This window comes from Barbus barbus (assembly GCF_936440315.1).
Source record: "Barbus barbus genome assembly, chromosome: 21".
Lineage (NCBI taxonomy): Eukaryota > Metazoa > Chordata > Actinopteri > Cypriniformes > Cyprinidae > Barbus > Barbus barbus.
This window is the reverse complement of record NC_136749.1, coordinates 23,723,295-23,742,946: the sequence shown is the minus strand read 5'-3', so window position 1 is coordinate 23,742,946 and position 19,652 is coordinate 23,723,295. Positions and strand designations below refer to the sequence as shown.

Here is a 19,652-nt window from a genome sequence, read left to right as displayed (position 1 = left end):
GATCAATCCCTGGCAGCCCAATTAATTCTGACAGAAGGATTAAAGGAGGGTGACTCCCAGGTCATGTGATCATCGGTGGTATACACTCGAAAAGGGAGACCCAAACATTTACTTTCCTGTGGTCCTGGGGTCAGGCCCTTTGATTCCACACAACATGGACAAGAAGCAAGGAGCAGAGGCAAGAATGGAGCTGACTGACTCCTGAGGCGACCAGTTGGAGACACTGCATACACTACCATTCAAAACTCTGGGTTCGGTAATATTTGTCTTTCTTTCTTTCTTTAAAAAAAAAAAAAAAAAAAGACTGGAGTAATGGCTGCTGACATTTCAGTTTTGCCATCACAGGAATATATTAAAACATTTGAAAACATATTCAAATAGAAAACATGTTAAACAAATTAAATGGTAAAAATATTTCACTATCAATATTACTGTTTTTACTGCATTTTTGATCAAATAAATGCAACCTTGGTGATGGTGAGCGTAAGAGACTTCTTTCAAAATCATTTACAAATCCTACCATGTTCAACTTTTGAATGGTACTATATGTCAGAAACACAGTCAGGCAGTATGGTAGGAAGGAAAATATCTTTCAGATTTTATTAAAAACCTCTTCAATTAGGTGAATTTCACAATTAAACTACTTTAGATGTTTTAGAGCTTGTAATGAAAATGTCAAAGTATATACATAAAATTTTAAATGTTAACTGCATTTTGCATTAATTTTCTCATTTTTAAGATGATTTTATAGTATCCTGGCTAGGGTTGCAAAATTCTGGGAATCTGGAAACTTTCCAGATTCCCGGAAAGAAGAGTCTGGAAACTTTCCATGGGAACTTAAATGAAGTTGAAAAAAAAAATCTTGCAGCATAATCTTGGTTACAACCAGATTTAATCCAATTTCAGTTTAATTTCTACCCTACACATTGCTCAGGCATATGCACACAGCACACTGTGTACTGCAGGGCTATTGAGGCCACACCCCCTACATGCACTGTGCTTTCCTCCATAACATTGCACAGATCATTTCTTAAATCTTGCACACAAAATATCAAAATGTCCATCTTGGCAAGTATTCATGTAAGTTACATGAATAATACAAAAAAATCAACTAAATACCATTGTAAAAACAAATACACTGACTGAACCAACATGTAGGTGAGATAATAAAACAAAAGTCTAAAAATGACCCACACACAATGCCCTCTAGTCACCTCCCCTCCATTTTCTCTGAAGCCACACTTGCTGCATTTTAGCCCAAAGACTACATCTAAGTTTTGATATTGTAAATGTATTTGATCTATGGGATTCAATTTTAACTAGTAAATACCAAAAGGTGTTTATACAGTAGCTAGCTAGACAGTAAATCAAGATGAAAAATCTAAGCGAGTTAGCACTATTTCAATGACAATTTATGAGGTATGTGCTAGCTAGCTCAAGCTGTGATGCTCTTTCTGCTAGCCAGTTTTCTGTTATCATACAGAAGTACAGTACTGGTCAAAAGTTTGGACACATTACTATTTTTTTATGTTTTTAAACATTGCATATCTTTTGCTCATCAAGCCTTCATTTATTTGATCAAAAATACAAAACAAAAGAGTAATATTGTGCAGTATTACCAGTATTACAGTTTAAAATAATGGTTTTCTGTTTACTTTAAAATATAATGTATTTATTTGATGCAAAGCTGAATTTTGAACATCATTAATCCAGTCTTCAGTGTCACATGATTCTTCAGAAATCATTCTAATATGCTAATTTATTATCAATTTTGGAAACCGTTGCGCTGCTTAATTTTTTTTTATTACTTGTGATTCTTTATTTCAGGATTCTTTGATGAATAGAGTAAAAAAAAAAAAATACGACCAGAATTTATTTATATTATATTTTATATTTATTTAAAATAGAATATTTTATATTTATTTAAAATAGACTTTTTTTTAAACAATACACTACCATTCAAATGTTTGGGGTCAGTATCTTTTCTCTTTTTTGAAATTAATACTTTTATTCAACAAGGATGTGCTAAATTAATTTTTTTAAAAGTAATAGTAAATACTTATATTGTTAGAAAAGATTTCCATTTTGAATAAACACTGTTCACAGGCTTTTATTCATCATTAAATCCTGAAAAAAGCATCACAGGTTCCCCCCAAAAATGTCATTTTTAAAATTTGTATTAGCCTGCATGCTTGTGAGCCTATGATCAAACAAAATGTTTATATTGATGTTTGTATATGATACAGTTTTATAAATTTCCCCAAATTTCCAATTAATTCCCGATAAGTTCCAAACTTGGAATATTTCCAAAAATTCCCCAGACAAAGTTCCCATGGAAAGTTTCCAGAAATGTTCTGCCCCTTTGCAACCATAATCCTGGCCATGTTCTTAACATATTTTGTGTATTTTCTTATAGGTCACTCAGAAATTAGTAATTAAATTTGAAATAAAATAATTCTCGTTACAAGACATACAACTGATACTGAGTCAATACAGGAGAGTGAAATATCATCTGAGTGAACTTTCCTGCTAAAAACCTGCTTTTGTGAGCAGCCACAAATAATGGTCCCAGTGTTGTCAATGGCCAAGAGCCAAATTTCTTGTTGCTTTACAGAGCGAAGAAAGAAACACTGCACGGTTACTCAACCATGTGTCACCCAAGTTAAGTGGTACAAATTGTTTATTAACAGGTATTAAGTTATAATACGATCCAACGAGATGAGGGACACATGTGTTGCTTTAGATATCTGGGCTAGATACTGTCCATCACACATGATTTACACAAAACTAGAAGCAAAATTTCAACAATCATAAAGAGTAATTGATCACGGATCACAGCCTAATAATGGTTCCAACGCTGAGACAAGGCAACATAAATTCCATCGTGCACGTAAAAGTTCTAAGGAATTAATAAAAGTAAAATGTTCATCTTTGACAGTCCATATACATTGTATGCTTTATACTGTAGCTCACACATACTGAAGTCTGTAAGTAAATTTTTAGTTCATGGGGTCAATGCTGTTGAACAAATAAAGGGCTGTGATGGGGAACTCCCGTCATCCATGTTATCCACGTGTGCTCTTTAACAATTTCTGTAACAACAAAGGGAAGAAACACAAAACATTTTAGAGCAGGGGGTGGCACCATTGATACACAAAGGGATAATCACTAGAATGCGAGCAATAGCCAGAGTGTATTTATTTCATTTTTGTTTTTTTAAGGACCCTTGCACCTGGAAAGTTAATTTACAGTAGTTACAGTGAGGGAAAAAAAATATTTGATCCCCTGCTGCTTTTGTACATTTGCCCACTGACAAAGAACTGATCAGTCTATAATTTTAATGGTAGGTAGGTAATTTTTATAGGTAATGCTTCTGTGGACAGGTGTCTTTTATACAGGTAAGGAGCTGAGATTGGGAGCACTCTCTAATCTCAGTTTGTTACCTGTAGAAAAGACACCTGTCCACAGAAGCAATCAATCAGATTCCAAACTCTCCGCCATGGCCAAGACCAAAGAGCTGTCCAAGGATGTCAGGGACAAGATTGTAGACCTACACAAGGCTGGAATGGACTACAAGACCATTGCCAAGCAGCTTGGTGAGAAGGTGACAACAGCTGCTATTCACAAATGGAAGAAACACAAAATAACTGGCAATCTCCCTCGGTCTGGGGCTCCATGCAAGATCTCACCTCGTGGAGTTCCAATGATCATGAGAACGGTGAGGAATCAGCCCAGAACTACACGGGAGGATCTTGCCAACGATCTCAAGGCAGCTGGGACCATAGTCACGAAGAAAACAATTGGTAACACACTACGCCGCAAAGTACTGCAAGGTCCCCTTGCTCAAGAAAGCACATGTACAGGCCCGTCTGAAGTTTGCCAATGAACATCTAAATGATTCAGAGGAAAACTGGGTGAAAGTATTGTGGTCAGATGAGACCAAAATCAAGCTCTTTGGCATCAACTCAACTCGCCGTGTTTGGAGGAGGAATGCTGGCTATGACCCCAAGAACACCATCCCCACCGTCAAACATAGAGGTGGAAACACTATGCTTTGGGGGTGTTTTTCTGCTAAGGGGACAGGACAACTGCACCACATCAAAGGGACGATGGACGGAGCCATGTACTGTCGGGGCCAGGGCACTGACGCCAGACAGGGCATTGAAAATGGGTTGTGCAGGGGTATTCCAGCATGACAATGACCCAAAACACACGGCCAAGGCAACAAGGAGTGGTTCAAGAAGAAGCACATTAAGGTCCTGGAGTGGCCTAGCCAGTCTCCAGACCTTAATCCCATAGAACATCTGTGGAGGGAGCTGAAGGTTTGAGTTTGAGCCAAACGTCAGCCTCGAAACCTTAATGACTTGGAGAGGATCTGCAAAGAGGAGTGGGACAAAATCCCTCCTGAGATGTGTGCAAACCTGGTGGCCAACTACAAGAAACATCTGACCTCTGTGATTGCCAACAAGGGTTTTGTCACCAAGTCATGTTTTGCGAAGGGGTCAAATACTTATTTCACTCATTAAAATGCAAATCAATTTATAACTTTTTTGAAATGCATTTTTCTGGATTTTTTTGTTGTTATTCTGTCTCTCACTGTTCAAATAAACCTACCATTAAAATTATAGACTGATCATTTCGTTGTCAGTGGGCAAACATACAAAATGGAAACACCCAGTTTATCTGTTACACCCCTGTTTTTTCCCCCTCAAATTCCCACTTTCCATGGCAGCGCTCTACATTACACACCTGTTTTCAGAGGCGGCCATGCTGAACCAGTCTGCGCCTGAACTCTGTAAAGCATGTAATTCCTAACATGTTTAATTGTGACAGGCCATCATGATATTCCGATTTCGCTCTTGATTTGGAACAAGCAGAGCATATTTCATGCCCCTGCTGCTCAAGTGCATCTGTACAAGGAGCACTCTGCACACAATTACATCTTAATCAAATAAGCTGCCTGCCCTCGTGAAAATAAACACAGCGTGATGACTCAAAATTGGCCGGATCTCTGTTCAGTGTTATTGTGACTCATTTGATGTGGTGCCCCATTCAAATCTATAGCGCTGGAGAAAATATCCATCAAAGGGGTGGTTGCAAGATGATGTAGCCGGATTCCGGCTGCAATACGAGTGTGTTCATTTGCTGCCTTAATTCCTTTTTCAGGCCATGCAGGGCCTGTGACTCAAAACAATAGATGGAAAAATAAATAAAAATTACAGGAGATTCAGCTGGGCCTAATCTACAGTAAAATACTATATCTAAACTAAATCTAACAGCAATCAACACTGCAACTCTGCCAAAGCATGGATTGCATTTATGATTAAACTACAGACACGTGCTTTCATTCCTGAATATTTAGTCTGTTAAAAAGAAAATGCCCTCACTTGCTCACTCAGATGTCTTGGTCATTTCCCCCCCCCAGAATTTGGGGTGAACTGTTAAAATTTATGTCAGTGGAAAAAAAAAGTACTAAACTTAGGCCTCCATTATTTATGGAAAATATAATTTAGTTTTTTGACCTGGACATGATTGGGTGACTGGGAGTATGTTTTTGTACGGTTTTATTCTGATTTGTTTAAAACAAAATTCCATGCACTCCAGTATGGTGTTTAAAGTCATATTAGAATCTATCATAATCAGCACAGGGAGCACACAGCTGCCAATTTCTTTCCATTTGTGCGTTGATATGAACTCACCCAGTTTCATTAAAAAAAAAACAGGCTGCACTGCTAACAGACTGGACCTGCAGATAAGCTGCCATTCACCTAATGTAGCTCTTGGCAGTCCACTAATGAACAAATTGATTGCTGTAACACATACTGTTGAGAAGATCAATAGGGCGGCCACGGGTGACATCTGCTAACAATGCAGCCAGATCAAATTAATATGCATTGGAAACCTAAGCCAGCCAATCTTAGGTACCCACTGTGCTTGTTAGAGAACATCACTGCCTCAACACATTTTTGGACCTCAGGCTAAAATAAATCAATTGAAGTATAAAGAAGGGAAGTTGGAAGTACATTTTGTCTGATAGTTCAATGGTGCACAGACCAGAGATAAAAAGAAGTCACTTTCTAATCTTTACGAAATAAACGCAACTAAATGTTTACATGAGAGACCTACACTCACAGAACAAAGGTTCAAGAACAAAGAAAAGCAGCATATTTTGACCATAGGATCATCTTCACTAGATTTAGGGGAAAATAAAGATATACGGTATGTGCATTTAAAGACAATTTTAAAAAACACTCATACCTTGTAATATGTTTAACAATGAACAAAAATGCTAAGAAATACTTAGTGCTTTTAAAAATAAATTATACAGTAATAAAAAATTTTCTAAATTAAATTCATATAATGATTGTATTATTATATATAATAAAATAATTTATTAAATAAAATGTTATAAATATACAATATACATTTATAATAAATAACCATTTTTGCAGAGCAAAAATAAAATGTCAATATTTTCAGCTACTTTGTGACATTGTGGGATATTGCTTGAAAGTTTTATTGTCTACATAGCTACATTGAACTAATGCAGTTTAGAGGCCTCTTAAACAGCTTAATTATTATGGTGGTGTTGGATACCTTCGCAACAGCTCTGATGTGGTGAACTTTGATGGTTGCTGATTTCTCCTCAAAGGCCTTCACCCTGGACTCCTCCGCTAGACGATGCAGGACAACCAGGAGGTTGAGCTGGGCCTGTGGACACAAGAGAAAAACCAATTAGTTCATTAATTTGTCACTTATCTGACATTTATCCAATGCAATTTAGAGTACACTTCACTTACTACCGACACCATACCCTTTGAGCAATCTAGGACATGTAAATGGAATACACTGAGAACAATTGTTAATGGCTAATTAATTGTTAATTAAACAGGATGTATTAAGCAAGGCAAGTCGTTTGCAGAATTTATAGACTGTAAATTATTGCACAAATTACATTGGTTTATTACTCAAGATAAACACGCAAAGGCAGAAAACAAATTAGTTTCCTTTAACCAAAAAGTATAGTAAAACTAAGCCAGAGCTAAAAAGAATCACAATGCTGAAGTGATGGACAGCCATGCAATCATTGCAATCTTAGTGACTTGGCACACAAAATGCCAAATGCTTGGAGTCAAGAGGACTATCCAATGTTTTGAGTGACTCAAGTGAATATCATCCGCCAGGTGTAGCATGCAGAGCTCACCCTACCTGTGCATGGATCAACAAATAAGTACCGCTGTAAAGGAGGATTATGTTACAGGAACTGCTAGGCAGATCCAGGAGAAGGGGGTGTCAGTGAAAGACAAATCTTCCAGCCCTCCCCAAAGACATGGATCCTTTTGCAACCTTGTCAGATTAGACCAGGAAATTGTATCATTTTCAGCACTTCATCTGTCTTGGTGCATTTTGTCACGAGATGTTGAACAGAGGTCTGCACTCTGTGATGGATTTCACATCAGCCTTGAGCTCAAATTAAGTTTACATATTTAAAATCACCACCACTTGTTTTGGAACATGTGCTAACATGACAACGTGGTATACAACATACTCTACAACAACATGAACCAAAGAAATAAACACAGAGAAAGCGCAATGTACAAGTGTGTCTTCCTGATGCAGTTCATAATGCAAATATGAAGTCATTCTATTGTCTGAGGGTATTTCCATCATCATTTAAACAATTTAGGTGATTCTAAACAACACAGCCATAGCCATCTGTATGAATAATCATTATATGCATAATGAGATGCTTTTGAGGGTGCATCACAATTTGCCATTACTTTCTCCCAAGTCTCGGTTACATTCAGTTTAACTGTACATTTATTTACCAGCTTCAAGGGCTCATATTGTTCTAAACGGTAGCATTTTTTTTTCATGACAATAACATCTAATAAGCCTGTAACTCTTTTCTTTTTATGACAACCGATGCATTGCTGATATTATAAATCTTTACTGCTTTATTAAAAAAAAAAAACTACATGAACAGTTTCTATATAAATATCAATTTAAATATCACAACCTGTTACATGTTATATTTAACAATATATAAATATTAAAACAATTAACCACATTGTGAACAATAAATATCCAATACCTGCGAACATACATACATATAAATGTTTTTGATTCTTTTACTAACAGTCTGACACTTCGAATTCACCCTCAGATAATTTTTGGTGCTGTACCTTTAAGACTTAGGCTATAACATCAAATACTTCAAATTTATTATTTCTGGCCTGTTTTTACTGTTTAGTTTTCATAAACTGACTGAGGAAGGAGATTTGTGTTGTGAACATATTCTTAATATTCCTGATAATAAAATATGAAACTTATTTCCTGCACTTTCACCTCCACTGTGGTCTGCACTGTGTACTGCTACAAGCTGTAAAGAAAGTTCTGTATATTATCCCCTGCACTTTCTCTCGGTCTCAACAACACACATACACAAATGAAACAAGTGACCACATCCGCTGAACCACATCCAGCTAGATTTCCTAATGATTTCAGCTGAAAAAAGGCAGCGCTCCTTGTGCATCTACACAACGCCATTTGGATGTAATTTAAATCTATTAATACCTAATTTTCATAATTGTGGGTCATCTCTAGGGCGTCTGAATACTTCTCCAACAGCTGGTCTTGACAGTGTTTTCGAGAAGGAAACTGAGAAGCCCAAGCAGGCTTCCCCTGTGCCAGAGGCTTTGCCAAAACATAACGACCGGGCTAAACTGATTACAGCAAAGGCTGTCTTTGCTGCCTCGCTCAGACACGGAAAGCACATGGAATCCTCACCGAGGGCAGAGAAAACCAGTCTCAGCAGCTTTAGGAACATTAAAGAGCCTCAGAGTGTGCAGTGCAGACTTACATTGTCCTGTGATCTGCCCAAATGTCATCTTGGTCTTGTAACAAAAAAAAGTGTAACAAGATGAATCCTGATTTACATTACCTGAAGGAAATCCCTCTGTTTACTTAGACTGCAGAAAAAGAAAAGTGTGAGTTTAAAGTGAAAATTGCAAGGCTAGTTCACACTGCACCATTAAACACCAGTTGAGTTAACAACACTGATACAACAAAACCAACAGGCAATGATGTTTTTTTTGGCCTTTAGGCCTTCCTGTAGCTCAAACAGTAGAGCATAGCACTAGCAACTCCTTATGTTCAATTCCTAGGGAAGTAACCAACCAACTAAAAAAAAAGGCACCATCTTTGCACTGTAAAGTAAGTAATAAGAGATATGCACTGAAAATTAAAATTCTGGACAATACCGATAATTAATCCAAAAAAGCTACATTAAAAAGATCCATTTAAAAATTATATAACATTGTCTAAATAATATCAAAATTAAACTTTAAATTTTACAGTTCATTTAATTTTGGGCGTCACAGCATTATAAATTACTGAATAAAAAAAAATTATCTTCATTTTAACATTTGCTGAAAATTATAAAGTGAGCATTAGATGCCAATGTAATATGAAAATATAAAGAATGAGCATGCACAATTTCATCCAATATTGACAAATTTAAAATAATAATATCGCCCAACAACAATAGGCACTGATTGTGCATCCCTAATCGATAATTGATAAATAACAGAAATTTCAAACACAATTCAGTAAGCAAATGAATGCAAGAAATAACACCAACAGCAAATCCTGGTGAACAGTCTAGCTACATAAATTCTAACAATGCAAGAGTTTCAAATTTCTTAAAAAGCATAAATTCAAAACATTCACCTCACCAGACTCAGCAGACCAGGATTTGCATTTATCAACTCTTAAATAAACACTCTTGAACAACCTGCAACAACCAATTTCAGTTCAGGAACCCATCATCCAATTACAGTACACAAGCCAGGCACAACTTCTAATGACCTGGTGTGAAAATGCCAGGAGCTGTTGGCCTGGGTCGCCAAAACAGGCTGTTGATTTTCTACACTTTCCCAGAGATTCTGAACACCAGGGAGGAAACGTTGCTGTCGGGGGGCAAGAGTGGGTCTACAATTTGTGGGGAGATCAGGAAAAAGAAAACAGACACTTTTTCACAGCTTCCTTGCAGGATGCAGCTGATTATTTTCGTGTTCAATCAACCATCAAATGCAGCATAGGCTATCTTAGTTCAGCAGGGGGAACAAAGCGTTGTCTTAAGCCACTGCTCCACCCGGCGGGATGCACTTATAAACTGGAGAGATGAAATAGTATGACTGGGATAATCTCACAAGCTGTTTTGGTGCTTATAGAGTAAGATCTGATGTAGGAGACAGGAAACATGGGTCTAAACACTTTTGAGAGAGCGCAGAATAGGTAAGTAAAAGCCATCAAGGAGAAATCTGGATCAAAAGTTTCTGAGGAAATCAAACATGTATTCCTGTTATTGTTTTACAGTTCAAAATCAGTGTTCTGGGTGTAAACACCTCTGTTTCTCATTTTCCATTTTGACATCTACTCTACCAGTCTATTTATGCTAACTGAGGCCTAAAATTGCCTCTGTAAATTATATAAATACCTGCAGTACACATAATTTTGTTTCCAACAGAATTATTTTTGCATATGACTTAAATTTCAATCTGTTCCTCATGAACACACAAAGCTACCTCAAGGCTTCAGAAGACTTAAAAAATTGGAATTTTCTAAAGATTTAGAAGGATTCAAAGTTCATACATTGAATGATCTGTAGTCAAAGAACAGGTTCATAAGGGTCAATTGTTTGTGAATCAGATTACTCTGGTCATGCTACATGTTTGCTTTTTGAGTGAATCAAAAAAACAAAACAAAAACAATTATTGTATGTGTGTTTATCTTATCACATCCAATTCAGAATGCAATAACTTTTTTTTTTTTCTCTGAACCTATAGATTTAATATCGGTGCTGGAAATACTTGTAATTGCAGGTCTACAATCAGAGAACTAATGGTTTCATCTGAAAGCCAAAACACAATCATAGCTTGACCAATTAAAAGCAGACTCATGATGTGATGCATAAGGCAAAGTGTGAAGGGCCTTATTAGGAATTTTGTCATTAAAAGCACAGGAAACCAGATCAAACCGGTACATATTCATAGGACGGTAAAAAAAGCCTTTCTTTCATTTTTTCCAGCATTTTCCTTTTAATTTAATGGCTGGATTAGACCCCTGTAAAGCAGAGCACCTTTCAGGCGGTTTTTACATCCCCACCTCCAGTCTCTATAAAGAAAGACCAGCTGCAATGGACCTTTAATTAGGACCCTGTTAGCACACGGACATCCTACACACACACAGAGCATAATCAACTATGTACAGTGCCCCTCAACTTAAAAACAACATAAGCAATTCCCCAATTTCCATGGAAAACACTAGGCAAACTTGCCGAAAGGCAAACCTCAATCAACCTAAACCACTGGACTCCCCTTTTGAAAACTGAAGTTCCTTTTAATCAACTTAAGCTATGAAGTGGTCAGCATCAAGCAATCAAAAAGGCAGCATGCGACACTGCCATACATCTATTGCATGTAACAACATTTAGAGTGGCCACTTCACGTGATAATGCATAACACAAATTGGTTTCATCAGTGCCGCTCGGATATAAAATGTTAAACAAATGTAAACACATCTGCTAAGTTAAAGGGCCAAGTTCCTTAAAACAAAATCGACTTCAAAAAAGTCACAATATGGTGGTTTGATTTTAATGGCTTGTCCTCCCATTTCTGGTTTCCTGATCCTAGAATTAGGTCTTTTCCTAAGTGACAAGATGGGCAAGAACTTTACACTGTATAAAACAAATCACTGCCGTTGGAGCCATGGTCTTGCAGTTATTGAAAATGCTCTACATATGGTTCTAATGGACACAATGCAAGTTAGAATATAGCGTATATAGTCATGTCCCAGTCCAGTTTCACATAATAATATTAATAACCAAAAAAAAAAAAAAACTTTAGAAACAAGTCAGAAATAAATAACTTGTAGCTTATTGGAAATATTGTAAATTCTTAAAGAGAAGAGAGTGGCTGGTGGGAGACAGCAGTGCTTCTTGATTTTTGTATAATAATGCAAATAAGCAATAACATGCATCAGACATTAAACATTTCAAATCACCTCCATATGAAAACTACTTTGGGAAACAACATCATAAGCTTCCTCGTAATGAGGTCTGCAAAAAGACATGAAAGGAGCCAGCAATGTCCCACTAATTCAGCTCATTTGCATTAGCTGTATTCCTTTCTGTAAACAAACTGGCTTTTCCATGCTGTAAGCTATATATAAAGTGTTTATATACCAACTAATGTGGAATAGTCCTGTAAAGTCTACTACTAGCGCTATATCTTTCCATATATAATTGTGGCCAAAGTTAAAATGCATTATTCCTTATTACATGTGAAATTGGTTGTTTGTCACATTTTTTTATGTTTTGTACTTTATAAAGGTGTAACAACGAATAGCTAGAAGTATTGTAACTGTGGTTAAAATAATGCATTAATGCACTAAAATACTTTTATAAAGTACTTAAGTACTGAGGAGAGTCCTAAAAATACGCAACCTGGCCATACTGCATTATGTTCACATAGGGTCTTAACTGCTTTGTGCTGCATCGCGCTACAAAAAAATGAATAAATAAATAAATAAAACTCAGATCTTGCTCCTTCAAAATAACAGAACATTCAAAGGAAACTATTTTTGGTAACACTTTACAATAAGCTTCATTAGTTAACATGAACAGTATTTCTACAGCATTTATTAATCTTAGTTCATGTTAATTTCAGCATTTACTGATGCATTATTAAAATCTCAACTTGTGTTTGTTAACATTAGTTAATGCACTATGAACTAACAATGGACGACTGTATTTTTATTAACTAATGTTAACAAAGATGAATAAAGAGAGTAATAAATGTATTGATCGTTGTTTGTTCATGTTAGTTAATACATTAACTAATGTTAACATATGACACCTTATTGTAAAGTGTTACCCTATTTTTCTTTAAGTGAATAACACATTGCAATTTTCTTCCAATTTTGACCTTTCACATCGGTTGAGACACGTGCATTGCAATAAAGTAACGTTATAAGGATGTTTTTAATCTTTTAAAGTTCACAAGACAAGAACTATTTCCTCCCTGTCCCTGACGACAACTTATAGATGTGTATCAAAACCTACTGATCTCCCTGCCTAGACATCATTACTGTGCTTCATACAGGCGCTTAAACGTTCCGAGCTTCCTAAGCTGTCCATAGTGCTGTCTAAGTAGGCAGGTTACTAGATTTTGAGACACAGACCTAACGTATACAACAACGAACATCCATCTCCAGTAAACATGACTTATTAAGTTAGCCTAGAGGTGAAACAGATAATATTCCGACTAACAGTTACACAACAACTGCATAACAGTACGCATGTCATTTGACAACTAAATTAAATCTGAAAGCATAATTACATGTGAATATGACGCCCGTTTGTGGTGGAAACTGTTGTGGTTCATTTTCATTCACTCACCATCAAGTCTGCGTTTTTTCCTATCCGTATATTAGTGTTCTTCTTCATGTGGAGCTTCAGAGCTGCTCTCGGTGCTTTTTTTGACATGTTTTGGTTGCTTAAAGGCGTTAGTTTACCGTTTTGAGATCGAAAATAAAGCTCGCGACTGTTTGTTTTTCGTTGTATTCAAAATACCGCGCGTTTCACTACCGGCTCCTGATGATGACGTTTAAAGAGCTTAATGGTTACTCTCACGAGCACGTGATTTCTGCGTATTTACATCGATCTGTGGTGACCTTGTATGATCACTTGAAAGTTATTTCCCTGCCTCACAATGTGCATACTATCCACCCTATCTACCCTAAATATTATTGAAAATGACTGAATTTAGGATGGATGGTATGCACATTGGGACGCAGGCTATATATTTCTTTGAAAGTTTAGAATGCAATTCAGCGTTTTACATAAGAAATGATAGTCAGACACTTTTTATTCGAATAATCTGGTTCTGTTTTGGCCTAATGATTTTACACAAGTGAAAAAGTTTTAGTTTAAACTTTTTTTTTTTTTTTGTTAAAGATACAAAACGTTTAATGTCTTCCGTATGAATTATAGCTATTTAATGCGATTACAGCTATTTTTATTTAATTAGGGCAATTTTTATTTATTTATGAACATTTATTACTCAAATAATTCCAAATAACTTTATTGTTTGATATAGACAATATTGCTATAGCTTGAAAAAAAATGTCAGTAATGGTACTAAAAACTAACAATACATGCAAGACATTAACAATATGAAACACAATACAATAAAGTAGAATAAAATAAACATTCAACAAGACATACAAATGCATTTGTAGATCAGACTTTCCTTCTTTTTCAGGTGTATTACTTTCTGTGAGTTTTTGTCCCCTGAGGTCAAAGAATGTAAAACAGCTGCAAAGCATTTGTTGAATTAAAAATAAATTAATATATAAGATGGAGCTGAAACGTTGCCAGAACTTTGAGTCCGTTTTAATGGCACATGCTTTATGGTTTCTATTAATTGCTCTGGGCTTTGGCATTTGGCTGAGTTTAAAATAAAAGAGAATAGCTCCCGGCTTTATTCATCTTATTCACTAATAAAATGTTTCAGCTCGACCCACTCATTTTTCTCCATCCTCACTACAGTTTTTTAATACACGTGTAAAAGCATGGCCATGACATTACTCACCTTTAATGGAGCAAAAACGTGTTTTCGAGACATATTAATTTATCTGTGCTTAAAATCTTTCTTAACTGATAAATTGTGATGCAAAATAACCGAGCTGTTAAGAAACAAAGCGGCTGCAGTAATTGAAAACTTATTTTTAATTGTTTATTGCATGTATATATATTTTTTAATTTTACTTTAACCTCAGAATGCCACTAAAACAACAATTTGTAAGCGTGGGATTTTCCTACAGAATAACAAGGAATTGAGTAACACTTCAAAAGACTGATTAGTGGTAGTTCTTGTTCTGGTTCTGGTATTTCATGTGGGTTTCATTTACAGATTGCTGGAATCTTTTGGATCAAGACATTTTCACAACTAAATACACAATCAGATAGTTTTAGCTGCAGGGATCTTGTAATTACATGGATAAGTGCATAAGTAATTTCACCCAGAACTCGCAAATCACAAATATCTAACTGAATACTTGCCATATTTTAATGAGAATTAAAATAAAAAACTTTTGAAACCATTTTCAGTATGTACATGAATGTTAGCATTGGTTCGCATTGGCTAGAGACCCGTCAACCTCAAAAACTATTGTTTCAGAAGGAGGAAAATATATACCACACATAAACATTTAATTTTTCGGTTTTATTACTATTACGAAGAATTATGCTTATCTTTAGACTTAAAAGGATAGTTCACCCCAAAATGAAAATTTTGTCTTCATTTACTCACCATCACATTTTTCCAAACCTGTATGAGTTTCTTTCAGCTGTCAAATACAAAGGAAGATATTTCGTTGCCAAACAGTTGACGGTATCCACTGACTTTCATAGTATGGAAAAAAAATTAAGCATCTCATCAGCATTCTACAACATATTTCTCCACTTCCTGTTTTGATGGAATCTTGAAGTCTCCGCCAAAGCTTCATACATCATTTACTCGAGAGCACTGCCATTGCAGCTATTGAAAATAAAGCTTTATCACACTCATCTTCACACACAGCTACTAACACCACCATTTCCATATCTTATTCCACCAGGCCCAACCATCCCATTTCCTACATTCATCTTGCGAAGCTGAGTCTCATTCACAGAAAGCAACACATTTATGGATGTGACGAGCTCTCATTCAGTTTCCTCCTCCACAGTGCAGCCTTTGTAAGGTAAGAGTATGGACCAGACACATGTTTCAATGGCTGACAGACATAATGTTACACAAATGCAGACTGTCACCGGTGAAATACTTCAGTTTTAGATGTGTTCTGTACTCAGTCCAAACCACTTAAGAAGCCACAGATTTATAATATTATGTGGATATCACCATTTTGGTAAATCAAGCAAAGAGGACAGACAGATCAAGAGGTCTAAGAAGGGGTCGTATATTAGGACGAATGAATTACCTTGTCCAAACGTGCATCCAATTCATTAAGTCCTCAGTCAGTGATGGTAACTCGCTGACAATGAAATGCTACCTAAGAAGGTTCATCTGTATTGCACTCTGTTCTGTATCTACATAAAGCAAACACAGAAGGTCCACAGAACAAGTAATGGAGGTCATTCAATTGTTTTATCATAGCTGATAAATGTAGCAACCAGATACTCAAAAACTCCTACTGAATCCAGTGTTTGAAGTTTTGCCACAATGGCTACAGAAGGAGTAATTTAAACCAGAGCAAATGGATTATAAATCTTCAGAGAAGTACATTGTTGCAAGACATTGATTAAGAACAAGCTTTTTGAAACAGGTGGTCTACAGATATTACTTTAAGATAACGTATGATTCTGTACAGATACTACTGTACAGATACTACAACCTAATAGCGACCATTCAGAGCTTTTCCATTAAAACAGAACAAGAAAATTTCTAATTTTAAAAGAATAATGCATGAAACATTTTCAAACATAGTACCTAACGGTGCAATGAGGTGTTTGGTTAAATCTGATTTGGCTGAAATAACTAATAATCCAGACTGCAACCAACTATCTTGGTGTAGAGGCTCCAAAAATACATTTTCATAGACAAACTGTGGAAAACAAAGAATTGGGACCTCCAACGCTGACTTGCAACTTAAAAAAGGTGAACAAATGCTGCAGTACGTCACACACATTTGCAGGAGAAACGTGTTAAGGGTTTTCTCAGCTCCTGCTGAATGTCATAACACCTTGGAAAATATGTTTCACATATGGATTTGTGTACAGGTGCAAAGTAAGCATTGCAATATGTCCTCACAATGGCCAAAATGTATGTCAAACATTTAAGATTTGAATTGGCATTTCAATAAATATACCCAAAGCAACTTACAGTACATTCAAGCTATACATTTGATCAGTATAATGTGGAAGCCTTTTTCTGTCATAGAAAAAAAAACAAAAAAAAAAACAATAATAAATCATACAATTTGGGTGTTTTGTTGTTGTTGCAATTCTGAGCAAAAAACTAATTGTAAGATATAAAATCTACTAACACTTCAAAATAGTTGTATTTAAAATATTTGAAATACAACTTTTGTGTCTGCTTGTCCTATAAGATGAAAGGAAAATCATCCTCCAGCTTCTTCATGGAAGACGATGGGATTAATAACCTTGACCACATGGTTGTAGGCAACTGAAACTCATTCCATATGATTAAAGAAAATCACATGTTGGCACGTTTATATGGCTCTGGTGGAGATAACTCTGAAGATGCTACCATGGAAAATTTTAGTACTGGCTCATACATATCCTGCAGCATCATGGGAGTCTTTGATTCCTGGCTGTATTAGGTCATGTGCGTATGTCTTTTGGACAGGAACTGCGTTTATGGCAGTTTTCTCCACAGGAGGTCTGTGAAGGTATTTCCAGATTCGTTTTTGCAAAGATGATCAGTCAGTCATAGATCCATGAAGAGTAAAATTTCAAAGTGACGATTCTGGATATAAATTCATATTTCATGGGGGAATGGAGCTGGGGAGAAATGCATTTAATCAGATTCATAATCTGCTTGGAAAATATGTGTTCTGCAACTAAAATATATATATATATACCATGCTCTCCATGTGGACACTATTTCTTTTCTTCTCAGATGGTGCTCATTCAGCATGAGTCTCATCTCTGCAGAAGAAAGAAAAAGTTTCAAAAGAGGGAGTTTCATAACTGACAGAAACATTTTTTCTTGCTGGCTTCCTGTCTGTCTTTAAATTATGAACCTGCCGGTGAAGTATTTCCACACATCAGCATTATACATCTGATTGTAATGTTGTTGGGTGTTTATTAAATATATGCTTTCAACAATTTGAAGGTAACAGCATGGGAATAAAAAGTGTCATCATTTCACTGGTATTTTTAGTCAATCGCCTGAGCAGTAAATGCCACAGCTGCAGGATAATGTCATGACAATACTGATTAGTTGCTTTGATACATATACTGTACGCTTTATACTTCCTGCTTTGTCTATGTCTGCCTGCTACATGTCTGTTATTAAAATCACTAAATGGCCTAATTGCATGCTCAGTCCATCAAGTCTGTGCTTATCTAATCCGAGAAGTTCACGAAAGCAGTGTCTGAGAGGCCTTTTGAAATGCAATCACTTATGTAAGTGAGATTTCTAGAGTGAGTCTAAGCAAAAGCGGAAATAGTAAAGAGAGGGGGGAGTTTGTTTGCATTCCCACTTTATGTTTATATCCACTGTGGTATGGTGCCTGACGGCGGGTCCGACTGAAGCCGTGTGAATGGGACAAACTGGAACTCCCTGCATTTACCGTGACAAATAACAACAAGATTATGGATTAAACAGGGCAGCAAACTGATTCTGACTGAAGAAAAACAAAGAGACTTTTGGAAAATGGACCAGTTTTTATGGGAATGAAGCAGCAGTTATGTCAAAGGATGCTGGCAACCATTGTTCTGGGTGAAAATACTGTGCTATATACTGTACTATATTTGGTGCACCAAACTTCCCCTAGTTGTAGAATCACCCATAAAAAGATTAATATTACTGCTCGGAACATGCATATTATAAACATCCTAATATCTAACATCCAAAGCTTTTGCATTTGAAATGGATGTGCACAAAATTAGACAATTTCCAATTTCTTAAAACTTATACATGAATGTTTAAATATTTTCTCTTTAAAAAGCCCCATAAACAGATCAATATGCATATAAACACCCTAATATTTAATATCCAAAGCTTTTCCATTGAAATGGATGTTGGTGCACTGAAGCAGACAATTTCCCATTTTTAAAACTCGTGCGTCAGTTTTTTTTTTTTAGGCATTTTCTCTTTAAAATCATCTTCAGGTACAAAACAGTTCCCACTAATGGTAGAATCACCCATGAACATATCAATATTGTTCTTTCTGGGAATCCAAGTTAGACATGCTAGAGAAAAAGGGTATTTTTTCCCCCCCACATGGCCACATCTACGCTTCTGCTGACCATTCATCCATCCTCTCTCACTCATTCTTTTTCTCTCCCTCCTGGCTGTGTATCTTTGGAGTGACTTACGCTCCTGTCTCACTTCATATGGTTTGTTATCTGATGACATTCCTAGGTGTCAGAGACACAGTGGATATTCCAACTAGCGTACTGTCTTATCAGAACATCACAAGCTCCCACCACTGTCTTCCTGCAATGCATGACTGCAGCGTTTCATCATATGGTGCTAAGCCTCAACCACTTTAGAAACATTAAAATACAGGCTATTTCTTGTGCATAGTCTGTCCTCATTCACTCAACCTCATGTCATTCCAATCCTGTATTATTTTCTCTATTCCTGGAAGCACAGAAGGAGTGCATCAATGGATGAAATACTCCTTTAATTCTGACTAGGAAAATGCATTTACCACCCTAAAATCTTTTGCAGGGAGGAAGTATTATGCATTAAAAAAGGAAAACATGATCAGGCCTAACTGCTCAAGCAAACCCAAAGCAGCACAATATCTGTCAAGCCAAGGAGGTCAAAGGTCAAGAGAGGTGTGATCAGAGCAAACAGCAAATAAAATTGATTTACGGCACCTTTTCAGAGTGT

The 19,652-nt window shown here is 36.3% G+C and overlaps 1 protein-coding gene across 1 annotated transcript; it reads right to left on the bottom strand.

Moving 5' to 3' along the window:
• Positions 1–2,664: 2,664 nt before the first annotated feature.
• Positions 2,665–13,649, bottom strand: LOC306887868 (centromere protein W-like). The gene is made up of 3 exons (XM_079445870.1): positions 13,463–13,649; positions 6,598–6,711; positions 2,665–3,092 (listed from the first exon to the last, which is right to left on the bottom strand). The coding sequence occupies exons 1-3, from the start codon at positions 13,547–13,549 to the stop codon at positions 3,066–3,068; spliced, it is 228 nt and encodes a 75-aa protein (XP_079301996.1). The 5' UTR covers positions 13,550–13,649; the 3' UTR covers positions 2,665–3,065.
• Positions 13,650–19,652: the final 6,003 nt, after the last annotated feature.